A 24,120-nucleotide genomic window follows, 5' to 3' on the forward strand; every position below is an offset into this window, starting at 1 on the left:
GGCGGGCGGGTCCCAGGGTCAGAGCTGGGGGAGGAGGCGGGCGGGTCCCAGGGAAAAAGCTGGGGGAGAAAGCGCAGCCCCGGGCCCCAGAAACTCCGGTCTTCAAAGGCAAACCGCCCGCGGGCCAGGCTCCCGCCCACCCCAGAGGCTGGTTCTGCGGAAGAAAAGCCTCCTCCGCGCCGGGGTCCGGCCCGGGGCGCGGCCTGGAGCACCGCCCGGGGGCGGGGCGGGGCGGGCGGGGCTGTGACCGCCGCGGGCGGGCCCTCCGCCCCGGGCGCCCTGGGGCTCCGCTGTCACCTGCCCTGGAGGTCCCGGGGGCCTCCGGGGCCAGAGCCTCTGCCCAGCTGTGAGCGGCGCCGGGGGTGGAGGGCCCAGGAGACCGGGCAGCCAGAGATGGTGAGTGTGCGGGCCGTGCACTTGGGGGATGGGGAGAGAGAGGGGATAGAAGGAGGGGGTAGGGGGGCCCCCGAGGGGCTGGCCGGTCCTGGGTCCCCCCCCACGCCCGCAGCGTGGAGGCCGGGCCCCGCCACCGCGCGGACCCCTCGGCCCCGGAGCCTGGAGCCCGGAGCCCCGCGTCTCCCCAGACAGTGCGGGGACCACGGGGAGGGTCCTGGGGGCGATGGTGACTCAGTCTGCGGGGTTCCAGTCCTCCTTCCTCCCCAAGGGTGACTGTGCTCTCTTTTGTTTCCCAATTTTTTTGGGGGGGGGCTGGGGGGAGGTTTTGGGGGGGTCACATTCAGGAAACTCTGTCCCAGGCCAGCCTTTCTGTGGATGTCAGTACGCCCCTAAATATTCCAGTCCTCCTGGCTTTCCCAAGCCCACGTCCCCTCTTGGAGTCACCACATCACCATGGCTAACTCTGCGCTCAGGGGTACATTTCAAACAGACCCAATGTTTTTTGTTTGTTTGTTTTTATAATATATTTTATTGGTTTTTTACAGAGAGGAAGGGAGAGAGAGATAGAGAGCTAGAAACGTCGATGAGAGAGAAACATCCACCAGTTGCCTCTTGCACACCCACCACCAGGGATGTGCCCACAACCAATGTACATGCCCCTGACGGAATCGAACCTGGGACCTTTCAGTCCGCAGACCGACGCTCTACCACTGAGCCAAACCGGTTTCGGCCAGACCCAATGTTTTAATATTTTATCCCTTTTCCACAGAATTAAATGACTCATTTATATATATATATATATATATATATATATATATATATATATATATATATATATTATTGATTTCAGAGGGGAAGGAAGAGGGAGAGAGATAGAAACATCAATGATGAGAGACAATCACTGATTGGCTGCCTCTTGCATGTCCCCCACTGGGGATGGAGCTCGCAAACGGGAATCGAACCCGTGACCATCCAGTCCGCAGGCCGAGGCTCTATCCACTGAGCCAAACCAGCCAGGGCTTGACTCGTGTTGAGAGATTTATGTTTGTTGTGGATAGTTGATAGGAGGGGAAGCCTAGAACAGTCACCTGGAAGGTGTTGTATGAAATCCCTGCCCCTCTTTCCCGGGACCCTCCCCGGGCACAGACCAGACATCCTCCCGGAAGTCCTTAGGGTGGGCGCTCCCGTTGGAAGGTTTTCCGGTGCAGTGTCCTGTCTGCACCGCCCCCCACCCCCAGCCGCCTTGATTTATCCACTCATTTAAGTTTACGTTTTCAACAGGGGTGAACTATTTTGAATCATTAGAGTTTGAAAGACAGAATAAAAAATCTCCAAAGAGGAAGTGAATTCCAGAAAAACAAATTCTGAGATTACACTCGTTTTTCACAGAATTCCTCTTTCAGTCTTTCTCCCCCTGAGTGTGGTAAGTCCCTGAGGCCTGTTGTCCACTGTTGGGTGTTTTCAAGTAAAATTCAGGGCTTGCCTTTGCAGGGCAACTTCGAAGTGTTCCAGTCCGATTAATTATTTGCAAGACTAATAATTTCCCTGCAAATAATAATTAGCTTTATTTTTTTCTGAAAGGAATAGATATTTGTGTGTGTGTCTGTGTTTTAGTTGAACTTGTTACTGGTACAAGTGCATCACAGTTTTCTTCCTTTCTGCATACAAGCTGGTTTTAAGTCATTTTGCTGGATGGTTCAAACGCTGGGCTTGTGTCATTTAAAATATCAACCATGTTCTACCAGGCTGGTGTGGCTCAGTGGTCGACCCGTGCACCAAGAGGTCGCTGGGTGGATTCCCAGTCCAGGCATATGCCTGGGTTGGGGTTGTAGGATCTTGGGTGCAGGCTCAATCCCCAGGGGGAATGTGAAGAGATGGCCAATCGATGCTTCTCTCTCATCGATGTTTCGCTCTCTCTCCCTTCCTCTCTCTTTAATATCAATAAAAAACATTTTTTTGTTGTTGTTAATTCTCACTGGAGGATATTTTCCCATTGATTTTTAGAGAGAGTGGGAGGGAGGGAGGAGGAAAAGAGGGAGAGAGAGAGAGAGAGAGAGAGAGAGAGAGAGAGAGAGAGAGAGAGAGAGAGAGAGGCTGTGTGCTGGAGGGGACTGAGGTCCGCAGACCCGGGAGGTGATGGCAGGGAGGCCCCTGCGCCACCCTGGTCCGACCAGCCCCTCCTCCTCCTCTCCATACACATCGAATGGTTGCTTCCCTCACACTCCCTGACCTGGGCCAGGGATGGAACCTGCAACAGAGGTAAGAGGTACCTGCTCTCAACGGGCAATTGAACCTGAGACTCTTCGGTCCGCAGGCCAAGGCTCTAACCATTGAGCAACCGGACAGAGCATAAAAGCATTAAAAAAAAAAAAAATCAGCCATGTTCTAATAAAACTCCAGGGTGGAGCAGAGTCCTGAGATCAGTGACACCCCCCACCCCCCACCCCCACCCCACCTTGAGCTGCCAAGGGAAGTCCTTGAAGGCCCACTGACCTGCAGGTGTCCTACTGCTCACACCCACCGTGGAGGGAGCCTTTACAGTGAGAGGAGCTACAGCCCTGGAAGCTCCGGGTGCAGGTGCATAGGAGGGGGAGTGGGGAGGGGCCCTTTCTAAGGCTGTGATTTCTTAACTCTGGAGAGTTTTAGCCCTTATGTTTGAGTTTCGCATCCCCAGTGCGGGTGCATGCAGAGTGTCATTTGTGCATGATGAGGAAGTCTGTGAAAGTCAGGAGTGTATGTCCTGGGTTAGAGATTGTGAATTTGGGAGTTCATTTAGGTCAGAACCTGACACTGAATCCAGCTGAGCACTTCCTCCCTGTGAGCTGAAGCCTGAGAGGGAGCATTTCCGTTATTCCTCAGGGAGAGGAGGGTGTGGGAGCCCCCAGACTTCATTCCTAGGGCTGCTCAGGTGTCCCTCCTCCTCCTCCAGGGACTGGCCCACTCCAGGGGGTTCTGTCTCAACCTGGAGAGTCCAGGATGTGGAACCTTTGGAAACTGGCTCTCCGGTCCTGTGGGAAGCAGGCTGCTCATCTGAGCTGAATCCAATGCTTGTTTCTTTCCTTCGGATCCTTTATCCACTGACTAGTGCAGCCTTTGCGCTACTTTCCCTGAGCACTTTGTAATTTCATTTCCTGTGTGAGAACTAACACTTTCAGTGTCTTGGACTTAAAAATGTAAATTGAGTCCTAGCCATTGTGGGTGGATTCCTGGTCAGGGCACATACCTAGGTTGTGGGTTTGATCCCTGGTTGGAGATCGATGTTTCTATCTCCTCTCTCTCTCTCTCTCTCTCTCTCTCTCTCTCTCTACCTCTCTCTCCCTCTCCCTCTCTCCCTCTCTCCCTCTCTCTCTCTCTCTCCCCCCCCCCTCTCTCTTTCTCTTGTGCATGCACACGCATGCCAAAAAAAAAAAAGAAAAAAGGAATTTTTTATAAAAGAATTAATAAAGTTAGTTGAATCAAACAGGATTTTTGAAAATAATGTAAATTGATTGAGAGATCATGTTGGTAAGGCAAGTAAATAATGGCACCAAATAGAATTTTTGGTACCTTCCAGGCTAGAAAACCTCAAGATGTGAGATGAATGTGTTTCAGCTCTCAGGCCCATTTTTTCTTTTTACATCAGTGTTTTTAATTGATATGAGGAAAACTATCAAAGCTTTTGCAGATTTTTGAAAAATTTACTAGTTTAAATAGCTAAACCCAAACCCAAATTGTGTCATATATGCTACATATTTCTGAAAATACCTTTAAGTGAGATTAAGGGACAGGACAAACTGGGATGAAACTTGTCTTTTAGTTAGCAAGAGATTCAAATTTTTTTCATTCATATGGTTTACATTTCCATAATCATTAGTATTTTAAATAATTAAATCTGTCCTGACCGGTTTGACTAAGTGGATAGAGTGTCAGCCTGTGGACTCAAGGGTCCCAGGTTTGATTCCGGTCAAGGGCATATACTTTGGTTGCGGGCACATCCCCAGTAGGGAGTGTGCAGGAGGCAGCTGATCGATGTTTCTCTTTCATCGATGATTCTAACTCTCTATCCCTCTCCCTTCCTCTCTGAAAATATATTTAAAATATACCGTATTTTCCGGCGTATAAGACGACCCCCTAATTTTACAGTTAAAACATAGGTTTAGGCCTATATTCGCTGTATAAGACTACCCCCCACTTCCGAGGCAACACCAGTTCTTTTTTTTAATATACCGCCTCTCTAACTCAGCCAATTCAAGCAGGCTTTTTATGCATGCAAATTATACATGTTCTGTACCCGAAACTACACTGTGTTCTAGTAAAAAGCCTGCTCAGATTGGCCAGAGTCAGAGAGGCGGTCTATTAAAAAAAAGAACTGGTATTGCCTCAGAAGTGGGGGGTAGTCAGCGAATACAGGCCTTAACCTATGTTTTAACTGTAAAATTAGGGGGTCATCTTATACGCCAGAAAATACGGTATTTTAAAATATATTAAAATATATTTTTAAAAAATAAAATAAAATAATTAAATCTTAGAATAGTTTCCTATGTGAGAAATTTGTAATTAAAGAAATATTTGTAGGTAGTAAAACATGGCATATGTAATTTCTGTGTTTATCTTAAATCTGTAAGATAAAAATGCCTAACTTAAAAAAACTCACTGCCCACATATCCTGGTGGCTCCAGAAATGTTACTCCAGCCACTCCCAAATACAGTCTTTATCATTTCTTGAGCCTCTTTGTTGGTGTTTTTTGTTTGTTTGTTTGTTTGTTTTTTAAATTTAAAAGCAAAGCATTGCAAGTGCATATTGTTCGTCTCCATGTTTGTCCTTACAATGAGAAGTCATAGTCTACATTGGTTGTGTTAACGAAAAAATTGGAACCTATAAATAATTTTATTGAGTTTATTTGAACCAAACTGTCGACATATGCCGGGAAGCAGAACCTCAATAGATTGAGATAATGCTTCGGAGAATGGCGGGTTACATTTCTCTATTTATACACCGAAATCAAAGGAGGGACATAGGTGGGTTACATGGTGATGGAGTAAGGAGGTGGGAGAAAGCAAAGCGGTGGGAAACCCCTGGGATTGGATAAAAAGTAAAACGATGGACTCATGGACTCGTACTCAGGTGAGTGCAGGAACAATTAATATGATAACGAAGGAATGTGAGGCATCTGTCCTGGCGCCCACCACATTTGGTTGTGCCCCAGGGGCTCCGGAAAAAGGGAAGTTACAAGTTACCCAGACATCTCACAGATATGTTATCTTAGACGCAGGAAGGCAGATGGACTCAGTAAAGAAGATAACAGTAGATCTTTGTCAGGTGAAATATCGGCCCAGGAAATGATTACCCACGATGACCTGTTTGTAGTTAGATATTTAATTTTCAAACCATCTTTTGTGGCTATTTTAGGTCTCTGAGTTTGCAAGACTGCCACGCAGGCCTCCTCTGAGCCTGTCAGGTTAGCATGTGGCTCTTTTCTCTCACAGTTGGCCTTTGCTGACAACTTAGGCCCCCTCCCCTCGCTCCCCTGCGTCAGCACCAGGGCAGGCCGATAAGGAAATTCAGGACTCCCTCCTCTGGCACTGGCTTCAGATTCCAGCCACACAAACCCATCTGTGTGCAGAGTTCTGGCCCCGCCCCTGGCCCTGCCCCTGACACAGAGTCTTTGCTGGGACAGCTGGAATCAGGCTCCTGACTGCTCCCAGGCCTGTCTTTGCCTGTCCTTGTGAAACTCGGTCGTAGCAGGTACCCCGCTAAGTCGGGTGAGCCAGAATCCCGCACCCTCCTATCTGACCACCCTCCATATCTGCTCGGTTCCTCCTCCTCCACCATCGGGTGAGGCCTGCTCCCCTGGCCTGTCTGCTGTAAGAATCCTGTTTGGTCCGTGGAGCAGGCACCCCCTCACCTCTGACTTTTCTCTGGGGAATCTTCCACCCACTGACCCCCACCCTGCTCTCTGGCCGCGAAGTCCCGCTTGCCCATGCTGTGCTCAGAGTTGACTTCAATCTTTGAAGGAGTCTCAGGCCCATTTTTCCTTTTTACATCAGTGCTTTTACTTGATATGAGGGAAACCCGCTGCGAAGTCCCACCGCAGTGGTCTCCACGCCCATCACAGTGGTTCTCAACAAAGTCTGCCTTATCGCCTTTGACAAATATAACTCATTATTTCTACTGTATCCCTCTGCAGCCACCAGGAAAACCCAGGCCATGTTTTTCTTTCCTTTTACTCCGAAGCTGTTTCAGAACTGCTGGAGAGGTCACCCTGCCCTCCCCAGAGACCCCAGTTGTGTGACTGGGGCCTTTCCCTACCCTGTGTGTGCGCGTGTGCTGCCTCTGCAGGTGACAGTCACAGGGAGGAGCCTGTCCCGGCATGACCACCACTGAGCGCCTGCCTCCTGCTCTGACCTGCTCACCTGCTCACCTGCTCTGCTGCCTGCGCTGTGGCTGCGGGGCTCTGGGGGCCGGTGCTGTGAGCTGTGCCGCCCCGTGTGGCTTTGCTGAGACTACCAAGACTCAAGTTCCATGTGCAGCCGACCAGAGTGGGCAGTTTAGAGAATTTCAGGCATTTGGGAGCAGGAGTGTGGGGTTGGGCCCTCCTTAACGTGGTCCCGGGTTGTTGCCTTTGCTGGGATTCATCTGTGTGTTAGAGGGAAGCTGTGACAGAGGCTGGGTTGGCCCCAACATGCCCTGGGCGTGGGGGTGAGTGAGGGACATGACAGCCTGTGGCCCCATCTAGTTGTCACTTTTGAAAGAGCAGTTATTTAAAGAGAGAGAGAGAGAGAGAGAGAGAGAGAGAGAGAGGAGATAGGAAATACAGCCAGGAGGTGGCCAGCTGAGTCCACCCTGCTACCAGACTGCTCCTCGGAGCCCTTAAGTACCCTTAAGAGGTTTTTTTGTGTGTTTTTTTATCCGTTTTTTTTTTAAATTTTATTTTATCTATCTTAACATTAGAACATCCAAACCTATGGAAACATTATTAGATTTCCGTTGAGGCAAACTAAAGACGTGTCTGGAACATGATTTCAAGGGTCTGAGAAAATGCTCGGGACGAGGGCAGCTTTGCAGTTCTTTAAGTTTTTATTTTTTTATTTTATTTTTTTGCAGTTCTTTTTAGGCACTGGGAAATAAAAGAGGGGAAGTGAAAAAGATTGCATGGCATCCATTGGTGGTAGACTGAGACAGCGAGGGAAAGCAAGGCGGGAACTTGTTATGATTGAATAAAAAGCACATTAATGTGGAATGATATCTAGGCAGTAAGATCTAGCGTTTCCTTGAGAGGATCTGCAGAAAAGGATTAATCTGGCATTTCAGAGGTGTTTTAACCTTGATGCACAAACACTGTGGACCGGGCTTAAGGGGAAAATAAACCTTTTCCTGAAGAAGTTACAGGTCTCACAGCCCTGAGGGGTGGGGACGGTGATGGTGGAGATGGAACAGGGCCGTGGTCGGCAAACTGCGGCTCGAGAGCCACACGCAGCTCTTTGGCCCCTTGATTGTGGCTCTTCCACAAAATACCAAAGCCTGGGCGAGTCTATTTTGAAGAAGTGGCGTTAGAAGAAGTTTAAGTTTGTGAAAGAAAAGAGCCACATGCTAACCTCACAAGCTCAGGGAAGGCCTGCGTGGCAGTCTTGCAAACTCAGAGACCTAAAATAACCACAAAAGATGGTTTAAAATTTTAATATCTAACTACAAACAGGGTATAGTAGGTAGTCATGTCCCAGATATTTCACCTGACAAAGATCAACTTTGATCTTTTTTTACTGAGCCCATCTGCCTTCCAGCCTCTAAGATAACCTATCTGTGAGGTGTCTGGGTAACTTGTAACTTCCTTTTTACCCAGACTCCTCAGGGCACAACAAATGGCCCTGAGACATTCCCTCATTGTTATTGTTATCAAGTTAATTGTCAACTGTTAATTACGTTAGAGCATCCTCTGTCCATCTCTGTAAGAGAAGCTCCTGTTCATCATTTCACTTTGTACCCTATCCCAGAGGTTTCCCCACTTCGCTCTGTCCCACCTCCCTGATCTATCACCAATGAATTGCATGTAACTCACCTACGTCCCTTTCCTTTGATTGCAATGTATAAATATAGAAATGTAACCCGCCATTCTCCGGAGCATTATCTCAATCCGCTGAGGTTCTGCTTCCCAGCATATGTGGACAGTTTGGCTCAGATAAACTCACAAAAATTCTTTACAGGTTTCAATGTTTTTTTCGTTAACAAGTTTAAAAATTGTGGCTCTCCAAAGAAATGTCAATCCTTGTCCTGTTGATATTTGGCTCTGTTGACTAATGAGTGTGCCGACCATATTCAATAGGGTATATAAGGGGGATGAATGGTGATGGAAAAATAAATATTAAAAAAATTAAAAGTTATAGGCCTAAAAAAAAGAAGTTATAGGCCTGAGGAGTGGCTGCCCTCCATGGTCTGAGGGCCCTGTGAGGTTGCTTTCGGGTCCTGAGCTGGTGAGAGTTACTCCATCAGCCCGTATGCTTGCCCAAGCCCTGCAGGAGCTGCTGTTGAACGTGGAAGCGGGGAGGGTTTCCCTGACTCCCGGGTCCTCGCTGCCAGCTGTCAGTGAGGCGGAAAGAGATGTGCATGGATTTCTGTCCAATCAGGGGCCCCGCTGGGGCAGGTGGGCGGGGCCATACACCTCCTAGGCTGGATGGTGACAGCGTGCCCCCCTCCCTAACGGTCCCCGTGGCAGCCTCTGTGCCCCTGGGATCCACAAAGACCCCGGGCTCCGGGAGGGGCTCGGAGAGCCAGGAGACCCGGCGATGGTGAGTGCGCAGGGCCAGCTGCAGGGATGGGCACGAGGGCCCCGGAGGGAGCGTCCGGGGCGGCCGGTGCTGGACCCGCCTCCCCACGGTCAGAGCCGGAGCCTGCAGACCCGGTTCCCCGGGCTCTGCTGACACCGGGGTCCCCTCAGCACACAGCGCGGGGGCTGAGTTGGCAGCCGACCCCCCAGTTGTTTCTCTCCAATCCCTCCCGGCTGTCTTGTCCAGTCCCTGTGCCCAGCGACCTTGGCCCGGGGCCCACAGCCTCTGCTGGCAGCTCTGCTTTGTAGCCCCCGCACCTCCCAGAAGGTGCTGGCCTGCAGGGCGGGCCATCAAAGGGCAGTCCCGGCTCCGGCTCTGGGTCTGTTGGTGAAAGCAGCTGTGGAATGTGGCGCCTCCAGTTTCTCCTTCCTGCCGTTAAAGGAAAACAAAACAAAACAAAACAAAACAAAACACCCCGTTGAAACCTGTAAAGAATTTTTGTGAGTTTATTTGAGCCAAACTGTCACATATGCCGGGAAGCAGAACCTCAACGGATTGAGATAATGCTCTGGAGAATGGCGGGTTACATTTATATATTTATACATTGCAATCAAAGGAAAGGGACGTAGGTGAGTTACATGAAATCCACTGATGATAGATTAGGGAGGTGGGACAGAGCGAAGTGGGGAAACCTCTGGGATAGGGTACAAGGTGAAATGATGGACAGGAGCTTCTTTTACAGAGATGGACACAGGATGCTCTAACGTAATTAACAGTTGACAATTAACTTGATAACAATAACAATGCCCTGAGGGGTCCGGGGTAAAAAGGAAGTTACAAGTTACCCAGACATCTCACAGATAGGTTATCTCAGATGCTGGAAGGCAGATGGGCTCAGAAAAAAAAGATCAAAGTTGATCTTTGTCAGGTGAAATATCTGGAACATGACTACCCACTATAACCTGTTTGTAGATAGATATTAAATTTTCAAACCATCTTTTGTGGTTATTTTAGGTCCCTGTGTTTGCAAGACTGCCATGCAGGCCTTCCCTGAGCTTGTCAGGTTAGCATGGGGCTCTTTTCTTTCACACTGCCCTGGGTGCCCCTTTTCTGGCGACTTTTTCAAATATGTTGGGAGCAGGGTCTCCATACCGTGACCTGTCACCCCAGTCAGTCTCTTGGGACTAGCATGAAGTACACAAACTCCCTGTGCGCATCCCCAAAGGCGAATACCCGTCTGAATCACAGAATCCTTTTCAATGATTGGTCCCCTGGGGTGTGGTTTCAAACAGATCCCATATTTTCCTAGTTTATATATTTCCTAACAGGGTAATGGAATGTTCTCTTTTTAAGATTCATATTTGTCTGTGAATATTTTATAGGGAAAAAAGAATCCTAGAATAGCTGCCTGAAATATGTGGTGTGGAATCCTTTTGCCTCTTTTCCCAGGGTCTTGCCTGGGCACAGGCAATCCTATGGGAAGGCCTGTGGGTGGAGGTTCCTCTATTTTAGGGAAATTTTTCCCGAGTGTTCTCTTTTTTAAAAAACTATATTTTATTGATTTTGTACAGAGAGGAAGAGAGAGGGATAGAGAGAAACATCGATGAGAGAGAAACATCGATCAGCTGCCTCCTGCACAACCCCTACTGGGGATGTGCCTGCAACCAAGGTACATGCCCTTGACCGGAATCCAACCCGGGACCTTTTAGTCTGCAGGCTGACGCTCTATCCACTGAGCCAAACCGGCCTGAGCCCTGAGTGTTCTCTTTCGCCAGAACTGCCCCTCCCTGACTCTGTCACCTTGGAAACCTTTATTGACGGGTTTGTCTCATTTTCTCTCATTAGGAAAAAAATGTTTTTCACCAGGAGAGTTTGAGAGACAGTATAAAGTAGTCCAAACAGGCACAAAAGGTAAACTCTGAAAAAATTAAAATCTTCAGTATTACATTCTTATAGCTATACGGTGGGCCTAATAGAGTTCTTTCATTCTTTTCTCCTGAGAATGTGCAGTGAGTTTCTGAAGTTTGTTTTGCTTTTAAGTTGTGGACCAGAAAACAGGAGGGTTGGGGCAGTTTCTGTGAAAAGTAACCTCATGGGTGATCTGGTCACATTCTTAGTTGGGCAGGTCCTGGTGGATAGCCAGACCTCAGGCCTACAACTCCATTAGTCAGAGGTTCTAAGACAGCCATACCCATTATTCTTGTGCATCTGGAGTAACACACCTTGAAAATGCCGTAATTAGCCCCAACTGGTTTGGCTCAGTGGATAGAGCTTCTGCCTGTGGCCTTGAGGGTCCCAGGTTCCATTCTGGTCAAGGGCATGTACCTTGGTTGCGGGCACATCCTCAGGAGGGGGTGTGCAGGAGGCAGCTGATCGACGTTTCTCTCTCATCAATGTTCCATATTCTCTATTCCTCTTCCTTCCTCTCTGTACAAAAATCAATAAAATATATATTTTTTAAAATGTCGTAATTAGCCGGACTGATGGGGCTCAGTGGTTGAGCCTTGACATATTAACCAGGAGGTCATGGTTCAATTTCCGGTCAGAGCACATGCCCAGGTTTTGGGCTTGATCCCCTCGGGCCATGCAGAAGGCAACCAATTACTCTCTGTCATCATTGATGTTTCTATCTCTCTTCCTTCCTCTCTGAAATTAATAAAAAAAATATTAAAAAAAATAAAAATAATAAAATGCACTAATTAATATTCTTAAAGAGAGCACATCATCTTGTTAGTTATCCTGTAATCCAATCCCCCTTTGCTTTTTCCTACCCTCAAGTGATCTTCCTTATAGCCCCTCCTTAATTTCAAGTGTATAAAAGAAACTACAAAACTGTTATTCTTTGGAACATTTTAGATCTTGATTCCTGTCAATTGTCATCAGTCTTGGCCCAAATAAACTCATAAAAATTATCTGCAGGCTTTGGACATTTCTTATGTAGACAGGGTGTTTTCAAATACGATTCCAGCCCCACTGGTGTGGCTCAGTGGTTGAGCATTGACCTACAAACCAAGACATCAAGGTTCCATTCCTGGTTAGGGCACCTGCTTGGGTTTTGGTTCCATCCCAGTGGGGATGGGAGGGCATACAGGAGGCAACCAATCAATGATTCTCATCCTTGATGTTTCTATCTTTCTCACCTTCTACCTTCCTTTCTGAAATCAATAAAAAAAAACATATTTAAAACAAAACAAATACAATTCTAGGGTGTCCTTTTGCGGAGCAGAAGTGTTCAAGTAGTTTCATGAGAAAAGCTACAGAGTCCTGGAAATGAGCTGTAAGTGCCTGGCGGGTGCAGTGATGAAGCCCCCTCTGAGGTTGTAATTATTGCTCCTGAGGCCTGGATATTTTGCATCCAGAGTGTAATGTGTGCACACTGAGCGGTCTGTGGAGACCAGGGCTTCTGTCCCATGGAGAGAGGGCTTACACATTGGGAGGTTTCAGGCTGAGGGTTTCTTCACTGTGAGAATAGAACCTCAGGGAGGGAACATTGACTGGGAATCAAACCGTGACCTCCTGATTCATAGATTGACAACGACTGAGCAGGCTGGGTATTTTTCCTTTAAAAAAAAAAAAAAAGAAATAGTATATTGGAAGGTTAATTCCGTTTCTAAGCTAGGAAACTAATGTAAGGAGACTTCCTGCCTATACTGGTATATCCTGCTCTACTCTTGTGCTCTTACTCCATCCACCCTCAAGTAATCAATTTTAATCACTTTTGATTATCTTGTTAGTGTTTATGTACAAACAAGCCAGTGAGAATTCCCATTTTCCTCACTGGTATTTGTTCTTGGAAGGAGAGTAGATTCACACTTTTGATATTTGTTTACTGAAAACCTAAGCCCTGCCCCTCCTTTCCCCTGTCCTTATCTGTCCAGCTGATAAGAACCTGGAGATTCCTGCTCTGGGCTCAGCTGCCTGCCCTCCCCGGAGCTGTGCTGCCCTGGGTTGCATTGCTGACCTCACAGCCTGGGTTCTGTGCTCAGAGGATCAGGGGTGGCAGGTTTAGCCACTCCTTGATGTCTGGCAGCAGGAGGTTGGGAATGAAGCTCTCCTTACGGTGAGTGGTCCTGGGTCAATGTGTTGGCTGGAACCTACCTGTGTCTCTAGTGTGCAGGAGTGGCTGAGGCCGGGGTCCCCTCAATAGGAGGGTGTTCTCAGGGGGAACAAGGATAATTGTACCCCGTGAATGAGATGAGCTCCTAAGGTGCTCACTCCTTGAAGAGCAGTTATTTCCGAGAGAAAGAGAAGGGACGGGGAGAGGCAGCCCGCAGGGAGCAGGCTGAGCCCACATCCCTGACACCAGAGACTCCCAGGTTGCTTTGCCTCTGCTGCTGCGCCTGCCCCTGGGAAGCACAGACCCTGACCCTCTGGGCCATCGGGGACGACTCCCAGAGTCTCCTTATGGCACAGCGAAGCGGCTAGGGGACCCCACTGAGCCCGTGTTTTATATACAAAGGATTCTGGGCGTCATTATTGATCTTTTGTTTTTTTGGGGGAGAACAGAAGTATGGGAATAGGGTCTTCCTGGCAGTGCTTTGGGTCTGAAGTTTTGTTTGGAACCTATCTGTGCATTCCGAGTGAAGATGTGACTGAGGCTAAGTTCTCCTTGAAATTTAGGTGACTTATAGGCGATTACGAGGCTCATTGTAGCCTATGAATTTGGTGACACCATCAGATGGTTATTCCTTAAAAAGCAGGCTTTTTTCTCTTTTTATATTTTGTAAGTTGTGATTTATTTCATGTTAAATTATAGTTGACATTTTTTTTCAGATCATAACATGGTAATTTAAAACTTATATACTTTAGGATGTGATGAGCAAATACGTCAGTAACCATCTGTCACCTTTCAAAGTTATTACAATAGCACTGACTATTTTCTTTATGCTGTACATTAAATTCCCGTGACTTATTTATTATATAACTGGAAGTCTGTACCTCTTCTTCCTTTAATATATATATATATATTTTACAGAGAGGAAAGGAGAGAGATAGAGAGCTAGAAATATCGATGAGAGAGATACATCGATCAGCTGCCTCCTGCACACCCCCTACTGGGGATGTGCTCGCAACCAAGGTACATGCCCTTGACCGAAATCGAACCCGGGACCTTTCTGTCCGCAGGCCGATGCTCTATCCACTGAGCCAAACCGGTTTCGACTGATTTTTTACAGAGAGGAAGGGAGAGGGATAGATAGCTAGAAACATCGATGAGAGAGACACATGGACCAGCTGCCTCCTGCACACCCCCCACTGGGGATGTGCCTGCAACCAATGTACATGCCCTTGACTGGAATCAAACCTGGAACCCTTGAGTCCACAGACCAATGCTCTATCCACTGAGCCAAACCGGTTTCAGCAAGGGATTGAGGCCATGTTTAATTACTTTTTCTCAGTTTCCCTTATTCCACTTGCCAAGCAATCCCCCTACCTTCATACTATCCTGCCTCCGAAGCAGCCCTGATGCACAGAGGATAGGGGTTTTGTGGTCTAAGTTGTCCTGCCTTCTTCCTAATATCTGAGCTCTAAGTTTCAAATAACTTTCTAGGCCATAAAATTGTACTGAAAGAAGAAGGAAGAACTGAGTCTGTGATAAATATTACACAAGGTCAAAGTAGTGCTCCCCACAGGAATAGTTTTAGTCAGCCAGCTGCCTCGAATTGCAGGCATTCCTTGGGGATATGGCAGGTTCAGTTCCAGACCATCGCAAAAAAGTGCACGAGTCCATAATTATTCTAGCCCTAACCGGTTTGGCTCAGTGGATAGAGCGTTGGCCTGCGGACTCAAGGGTCCCAGGTTTGATTCTGGTCGGGGGGCATGTACCTTGGTTGCGGGCACATCCCCAGTGGGGCGTGTGCAAGAGGCAGCTGATGGATGTTTCTCTCTCATCAATGTTTCTAACTCTCCCTCCCTCCCCCTTCCTCTTTGTAAAAAATCAATAAAATATATTTAAAAAAAAAATTATTCTACAGTTGTTTTTTTTTTTTTTTTTTTTGTAGCCCAGTATATAAAGAAGTTCTATTTACATGATACTTTAGTTTGTTAAGTGTGCAATACCATGTCTCCAATGTCAGTGTACATGCCATAGTTAATGAAAATACTTTACTGCGTGGTCCTGGCTGGGTAGCACCGTTGGTTAGAACATGGTCCCAATACACCAAGGTTGCAGGTTCGATCTCAAGTCAGGGCACATACAAGAATCAACCAATGAATGCATAAATAAGTGGAACAACAACAAAAATGTTTCTCTCTTCCTTCCTCTCTCTCTAAAATCAATGAATAAAATTTAAAATACTTTATTGCTTAAAAAAAGCTCACCATCACCTGAGCCTTCAGGGAGGTGTAATCTTATCTCCATATTGATAAAAATGCAATGTCTGCCAAATGCAGTATAAATTAAAGCCCAATAAACAAAGAATGTCTGTACTCCTAATGGTCTGTAGAACATTAAGACAGCATGGCCAGCATGGCCAGCTCGGCTCTGCTAAATGTAGGATTTCCACAAGCCTCCTGGACTCTTCGTTTTTGGTAATGGGAACAGAAGGAAAAGCTTCCAGTTTTTCACTATGTTTTTATTTATTTAAACCTTATGCAGGTATCATAGGGTATGGTAAATGGGTAGTAAGGAGAGAGATGGAAAGAATTTTTTCCATAATGAATCGATGGGAGAGAGAGATGGAAACATCAATTGTGAGAGAGATACATCAATTGGTTGTCTCCCAGGTATGGGCCCTTGACTATGAACCAAACCCATGATCCTTTAGTGCATGGGCTGATGCTCTACTGCTAAGCACACCAGCCAGGGCTGATATATATATATATATATATATATATATATATATATATATATATATATATATATATATATATATATAAAATTGCTTTTTAGAGAGAGAGGTTGGGAGAGTGAGAGAGAAAAAGAAACATCGATGTGAGAGTGAACATCAATCAGCTACCTCCAGCACCCCTCCCACCCACTGGGGATTGAGTCCACAACCAGGATATGTGACCTGACCAGCAACCTTTTGGTGCATGGAACAATGCCCAACCAACTGAGCCACATCTGCCAGGGCAGATTGTTTTAAAATAATAATACTTATTTTATTAGTGTAACATGTCTGTCATTTCCAGTATACTCTGAACCCTGACATAAGAGAAAGATATGATGTAATGTGATCACAGTAAAAATGTGTTAGTTTTTACTTGCTTATGATGGTATTAATTTTATAAAAAATTAAGTGTAGATAGAGTAAATTATTGATGATTAACTCATAGTATAAATGTTTGGAAATGATAGAATTTTTTATTTTTTTTAATTTTTTATATTTTATTGATTTTGTACAGAGAGGAAGGAAGAGACAGAGAGCTAGAAACATCGATGAGAGAGAGTCATCAATCAGCTGCCTCTTGCACACCCCACACTGGGGATATGCCCGCAACCAAGGTACATGCCCCTGACCGGAATTGAACCCGGGTCCCTTCAATCCCCAAGCCTACGCTCTATCCATTGAGCCAAACCAGTCTCGGCAGGAAATGATAGAATTTGATGTTACCGTCTTATAAATGGAGTCTATATGTCCAGTGCAATCAGTCTCACTCATCCTACTGTACACACATTTGGGGATGTTTTAGGACTTAGTGGCCTTTGAGGATGTGGCTGTGAACTTCAGTCTGGAGGAGTGGGCCTTACTGGAGCCTTCACAGAAGAAACTCTACAGAGATGTGATGCTGGAAACCTTCAGGAATCTGGTTTCCACAGGTAAGGATGACAAGTTCCCTTCACTTCCTCATTTAGGACAAATATTTCTTATCCTTCAACATTGTCTTAAGGTGTATAATGTGGGAAGGGAGGACACTGGTAAATAAACTGGGCATGGTCTTAGCTAATTATAGAACTAAAATCTAATAAATGTTCTATAATTTCTAATACTTTGGAATGCTTTCTCTGGGTCTGCATTATAGGTGAAAAATGGGAAGATGTTGATATGGAAGATCAGTACAAAAACCAACAGAGAAATCAAAGGTGAGTCACACAGTAGAAAGCAGGGTCTCACAGCCCTAGCTGGTTTGGCTCAGTGGATAAAATGTTGGCCTGTGGATCAAAAGGTCCCAGGCTCGATTCCAGTGAAGGGCACTTACCTTGGTTGCAGGCTCTTCCCTGGCGCAGGCCCTGGTCAAGGCACATGCAGGAGGCAACCAATCAATGTATTTCTCACACATCAATGTTTCTGTCTTTCCCTCTCTCTCTTCCACATTTTCTAAAAGATCAATGGAAAAATATCTTTGGGTGACGATGAAGAAGAAGAAAAAGAAGAAGGAGACAAAATAACCCCTGCTTCAAATTAATTACTTCCCAGAAATTTTCACCAAATTACTTTCTTATATATGACATAGGTGTTCATTTTTGCAAACTAGTTCCCATGGAGACAGCATTAATAAACTGTATATATGAATGTCACTGTTTTTAATAATTGCAAGGCAAAGTTGTCTTTTAGAGTTTCCAGTGTGTTCTATTTCAAACAACACACATCAAGCAGAATATTTACAATTTTGCTATAAATGATAAAAAAATATACTTCAAATATTCTACTAATAAATCCATAACATCACTAATAAATAAATTGTTAATAATGTGCTTCTTTATTCCCCCCTCCTCCTCCAGAATTCATATGGTCGAGAGGCCCTGTAAAGGAGAAAAAAGTAATCCATATGGGGAAAACTCCAGCTTTATTCCCAATATTAATGTGAAGAAGAAAATGTTTCTGTCAGTGAAACCCTGGGAAGACAGTGTGCATGGAAACGTCATCATGGATCATTCACCCAGTAATAGGCACACTAGGTGTCACTCAGGACACAAGCCGGCTGAGTATCATAAGTATGGAGAGAAGCCGTATAAATGTGACACATGTGGGCGAGCTTTCCGTTATCCTCAGTGTTTTGAAAAACACAAACAAAATCACAACGTTGAGAAACCTTATAAATGTGAGGAATGTGGGAAAACGTTTATGTGGCTCAAAGCCCTCCAGAGACACAGGATCACACACACTGTCGATGCTCCTTATAAATGTAAGGTGTGTGGGAAAACCTTCAGTTCTTCCGCTGCACTGCAAATATGCGAGAGAACCCACACAGGAGAGAAGCCCTATCGATGTAAACACTGTGGGAAAGCCTTCAGGTGTCCTAAAAGTTTTCAGAGACACGAAAGAAATCACACGGAAGAGAAACCCTACTTATGCCAGAAATGCGGTAAGGCATTCATGTATCCCAGTTACCTTCGAATACATGAAGCAACTCACACTGAAGAGAAACCCTACGCATGTCAGGAATGCGGAAAGGCCTTCCGATCGTACAGTGCCTTACAACAACACAGAAGAACTCACAAAGGAGAAAAACCCTATGAGTGTAAGGAATGCGGAAAGGCCTTCACTAATTACAGGTCCTTACAGATACACGAAAGGTCTCACACGGGAGAGAAACCCTATGAGTGCAAGCATTGTGGTAAAGCATTCAGCGCTCCCAATTACCTCCGAAAACACAAAACAACTCATATTGCAGAAAAGCGGTATAAGTGTAAAGAATGTGAGAAAACCTTCAGGAGTTCTAACTCCTTACAAATACATAAAAGAGTGCACACAGGAGAGAAACCCTATGGATGTAAAGAATGTGGGAAAGCCTTCAGGTCTTCTGGTAACTTACAAACACATGGAAGAACTCACACAGGAGAGAGACCTTACAAATGCAAGGAGTGCGAAAAATCCTTCCGATATTCCGGTTATTTTCAAATGCACAAAAGGATTCATAAAGGAGAGCAACCTTATGTCTGTAAAAAATGCAGTAAAGCATTCAGATATCCCAGTAATCTTCGAATCCACGAAAGAATCCACAGTGGGGAGAGACCCTATGGATGTAAGCAGTGCGGAAAGGCCTTCATATCCTACAGTTTCTTAAAAATACACGAAAGGACTCACACTGGAGAGAAGCCCTTTGGATGTAAACATTGCGGTAAAGCCTTCATTTCTCGAAAATCCCTTAAAAGACATGTGAAAATGCATACTTGACATAACACCGTATCCGTGTAAGGAGTGTGGGGAAGCATTCACTTGCCTTAGTTTGCATCGGAGACAAAATAATTCACACTGAAAACAGACAGGATGAATGAAAACAATGTGGTGAAGCCTACATTGAACATAGTTCCTTGCAAGGACCTGAAAGAACTCACATTGGAATAAGAACTGTGAATGTCAGGTCTGCAGAAAAGCCTTTACTTTTAACAAAATCCTTCAAAATCACAAGGTGAGAGTGTTCTCAGAGAAACTACGGAAATGTGAGGCATGTGGGAAAACCTTCAGTCATTTCTCTCCTGAAGATGTGAAAGGACTCGCTGGGTCAAATCTCTTGAATGTAATTAGTGTGGGAAATGCTTCAATTGGCCCATATCCATCCTTGTAAAACTTCCACCAAAAATATGAAAATGTAAATAATGGTAAGAATACATGATGAAAAGTAATTAATATAGCCCTGACTGATGTGATTCACTCAGTTGGAGTGTCATTTCCTTGCACTAAAGGACTGTAGTTTCCATGTCCAGTCAGGGTACATTCCCATGTTTTTGGTTCAATTCCTGACATGGGCGTGTAAGGGAGGTAACTGAAAGGATCTTTCTTTCTTATGTCAATGTTTCTCTCTCTCCCTCTCCTCCCTCTCCCCTTCTCCCTCTCCCTCTCCCTCCCTCTCTTCCTCTTCCTTTCCTTCTCCCTCTCCCTCTCTATCTCTCTGTAAAATCAATTTAAAAATTCCAGCATATCCCCAGGTGAGAATTAAACAAATTAATTCATATATAATATTGTAGAAAATTTTCAACATTAAAGGGTTAGTAATAAAATTGTAACTCTCTCTGTCTTCCTCTTCCTCTTTCCATCTCTCCCTTTCTCCCCCTCTCCCTTCCTCTCTCCCTCTCTTTCTCTCTCTCTCAAACCAATTTTAATAATCCCAGCATATCCTCAGGTGAGAATTAAACAAATTCATATACATATAATATTGTAGAAAAATTTCAACATTAAAGGGTTGGTAATAAAATTATAAATTATGTTCACCGAATTTCTTTCTTTTCTTACTAAATAGTGCATCATTGAATACTGGGTTTTTACTGAAGTAGGCACTTGGAAAGGGGGAGGGGAGGTTAGGAACATTGACCGATTACATAATCAAAAATCCACCTACAACTTCAGCTGGGCTTCTGCATGTATGGATTCCCAATTTTTTTTTTTTTACAGAGATTTTAACCCCAATATGAGTGGACTGTGCAGTTCAAACTTATGTTGTTCAAGGGTCAACTGAAACTATTTTCAGAAATGAATATTGATGGGAGACAGTTCTGTGATTTGTCTTTTAGCAATAGTCTATAACATGACGAGGTAGTGGTTTAATCACTGACATTGTCTTTTTATATTTTGAAGTCTTAGATTTATGGGTTAATTCAAGTGTATTTCTAATATACAATTAGATTTATTTTTTAAAGATGTTTATTTTTGTATGTATTAAAGGGCTATTGAAAAATTACAGTTTGGTTTAAGTTGAGACTTTCCTACAGGCCTTGTGACAGTTCCTGCACATTTCTCATCTATTACACTAGTATATATTCTCCCTTTCTTATTCAATAAGTCTTTTTTGGGGGGGGTGTGTGTGTAAAAAATCCTACTTTTCCCACTCTTACAAAAAGTTGGAGTAAATTTTGTTATGTTTATGAAAGAATGAAGTTTTATGTGAGTTATTATTTTTACTGTTAAACTTTTCCTTTTTCTTTTGACCAACATGTGGTAAGTAGATGTTGATTTAAGAAGAGAGACCTGCTCTGGCTGGATGGCTCAGTTAGTTGGAGTATCATTCTGTCCACCAAAAGGATTGCAGGTTTGATTCCAGGCAGGAGGCAACTGGTCGATATTTCTTATGGCCCTCTCTCTCTCTCTCCCTCTCTCCCCTTCTCTTTATCTCCCTCCCTCTCTCTCAAATCAATAAAAACATATCTTCAGATGAGGATTTAAAAAAAAGAGGAGTTCTGTGATAGGGTAAAATTTTTCAGCTGGAGCCATTCCCTCTTTTGGGAGTGGTAGAAAGTAGATTTTTCAGGATTCACTTTCTCTGTGGTCCCATGTTAAAATATTTATACCAATATCCTCACTTGTATGGATTTGGGAGGCAGAAGCCAAGAAATCATTCTGTCCAATATTGGAGCCACCATTGTACAGAGGGAGACAGATACATAGGAACTTTGAGAATACCATCTTTCAGCTGATTTTTTGGATTTCTTACCCTTCAATCAAGTGTATCTTCAAAATCACCACCAACTCTTCAGTTTTCTTTCTTTCTTTTTTTTTTAATTTTTTTAAAAAAATATTTTATTGATTTTGTACAGAGAGGAAGGGAGAGAGATAGAGAGTTAGAAACATCAATGAGAGAGAGTCATCGATCAGCTGCCTCTTGCACACCCCCTACTGGGGATATGCCCGCAACCAAGGTATATGCCCTTGACCGGAATCGAACCCGGGTCCCTTCAGTCCCCAAGCCGACGCTCTATCCATTGAGCCAAACCAGTCTTGGCCAACTCTTCAGTTTTCATTTTCTTAGAGGTATAGTTTTCCACAGAGGTCTTCGCAAGATCCCCATCAAAGGTTTATTGGAGGTAGAATTACTTTTTAGCCACCTGTGCCCACCAGGAGACAGTGTCAGGCTTTGATGCTTGCGAGTGTTTTCTGGTGTCCTTCTTTTCTGGATGATGTCAACATAAGGCCCAGTTATAGGAAACAGTTTTATGGTATTAATAGTGCAGGTGAGCCCTAGCTGGCTTGGCTCAGTGGATAGAACATCGGCCTGCAGATTGAAGGGTCCCGGGTTCAATTCCAGCCAAGGGCACATGCCTGGGTTGCGGGCACAATCCCCAGTAAGGGAGTGTGCGGGAGGCGGCCGATCAATTATTCTCACCATTGATGTTTCTCTCTCCTTTCCTCTCTGAAATAAATATTTTTTAAAGAAATAATGAACTTTTCCTTGGGTGAGAATAAACAATAACGAAACTCCCCCAAAAACAAGGGCTAAGAGGAAAGAGTATTCATAAGAATAAATCCGAGAAGGCGGCTTTGGGAAGACCCGGGGACGTTCGGGAGAAGCAGAGGGTTTACAGGGAAGTGTTGCCACTCTTCTCAAACTCCTGCAGCAGCCAAAACCGGTTTGGCTCAGTGGATAGAGCGTCAGCCTGTAGACTGAAAGGTCCCAGGTTCGATTCCGGTCAAGGGCATGTACCTTGGTTACGGGCACATCCTTGGTTACGGGCACATCCCCAGTAGGAGGTGTGCAAGAGGCAGCTGATAGATGTTTCTCTCCCATCGATGTTTCTAATTCTCTATCCCTATCTCTTCCTCTCTGTAAAAACATCAATAAAATATGTTTTTTTTTTTTTTTTTAAAAAAGACACACAAACAACAACAACAATAAAAACTCCTGCAGCAGCTTGTTGCTCTCACTGCCCCTCCTTCGTGTGCTGACAGCCCTGGCAGAGCTCTCGGGTGCCCAGGATGGCATCTCTGAGGTTGTCCTGGATGTCCACATTGAGCAGGTAGCCTGCTCTCTGAAATTCAGATTTTTTTGCCTCCAGTTGCACTCTCTTCACAGGTGAGGATCAGGTTGAACCAGTTGTGTGGTAGGCAGGTAGACATGAGCAGAGCAAGGATGAAGGGCGAGGTACAGAAGGTCAGCAGGGTAGAGAGCCATGGGCGCCTAGCAACTGGCAAAACTAGGGTCATCTTTCCTCCCCTAGCATATTGCTGGTTATTTGGTTTAGAACCCCTGACCTTTCATATCGCTGACATGTAGCTAGTCATGCAGGTTAGACCCCCTTTATGTGGTAGTGGGAATATGGGGCCCTTCCCATGCTCCAACTCTCCCCACCGCCACCCCCATCTCCACCTCCATCCACCCTGTGGGAAATGCAGTGAAGGCCATCAGTAGGCAGCCTGTGAGACCAGGGAATCCAGGAATCTGGCCAGCTCCTCAGACTAAGAAAGGCCATAGACTCTATGGCATAGAGAAAGTGCTTCTAGATGTGAGTCTGGATTGTAAACAGCTAGTGTTTTGATCTCACACAACTTACAGGCCTGTCCTCCTCCTCCTCCTCCTCCTCCTCCTCCTCCTCCTCCTCCTCCTCCTCCTCCTCCTCCTTCCTCTCTCTCTCTCTCTCTCTCTCTCTCTCTCTCTCTCTCTCTCTCTCTCTCTCTCTCCTCCCTCCCTTCTTCCCTCCCTCCCTCCCTCCCTTCCTCTCTCTAAGCATGTCCTCAGGTGAGGATTAAAAAAAAATTATAAAAAATTTTCCCCTCCTACTGTACTATTGCACCTGTGAGTTTTGTTGAGCACAGCCCAAGCTTATGATTGTGCACAGAAGAGTCCCTGCACCCATGTGACCCATGTGGCTCTGCTGGGTTCAAATTTGCCACCAGATCCAAATGTTTGGGAAGCCATGGGACTCCTTAGCTAAAGTACCACATGCATAGAGGTAGAGATGGGATGGGTGGGAGTCTAAATGCTGCCAATAAACATAAAAATGGAGCCTGACTCTCCACTGCATACGGTGAGGCTATTTTTAAGTGTGTTTGTAAACATTTTAAAGTATGTTTGCCAACCTCTGACCCGGGAGGACCTCTGACCCCCTGGTCCCAGTCTGGCTTGGCCTGAGCGGCCCTTCTGCTGAGGACAAGGATGGCAATATCTGAAGTTCCCTCTTCACCTCTGTGTCTGCGGGAGGACGCCACTATCCTTCTAGAACCAGGAAGCTTATTTAAAGCAAATGTCCCTGGGCTTGGTCACAGCACAATCCAGGCCTTGGAGCGCGGGGTACCTTTGGCCAGCTTCTCCCTGTCCCACCCCACCTCCCCGCATGCACCTCCCACCCTCATGCACCGCCCACCTGCCTGCAGAAGGCGCACAATCTTATCC

General features: G+C 45.5%; 1 protein-coding gene across 2 annotated transcripts; it reads left to right on the forward strand.

Moving 5' to 3' along the window:
• Window positions 1-239: 239 nt before the first annotated feature.
• LOC311623464 (uncharacterized protein) lies at window positions 240-20,431 on the forward strand. 2 transcript variants are annotated; one of them, XM_084885487.1, is made up of 4 exons: window positions 240-396; window positions 16,771-16,897; window positions 17,101-17,161; window positions 17,801-20,431. In XM_084885487.1, exons 1-4 carry the CDS (start codon window positions 394-396, stop codon window positions 19,194-19,196), a joined length of 1,587 nt encoding a protein of 528 aa, XP_084741613.1. In that variant the 5' UTR covers window positions 240-393; the 3' UTR covers window positions 19,197-20,431. The 2 variants fall into 2 exon arrangements, with proteins under 2 accessions (XP_084741613.1, XP_084741612.1); XM_084885486.1 differs by lacking the exon at window positions 240-396 and adding an exon at window positions 9,046-9,159.
• Window positions 20,432-24,120: the final 3,689 nt, after the last annotated feature.

This window comes from Pipistrellus hanaki (genome assembly GCF_964339955.1).
Source record: "Pipistrellus hanaki genome assembly, chromosome: 5".
Classification (NCBI taxonomy): domain Eukaryota; kingdom Metazoa; phylum Chordata; class Mammalia; order Chiroptera; family Vespertilionidae; genus Pipistrellus; species Pipistrellus hanaki.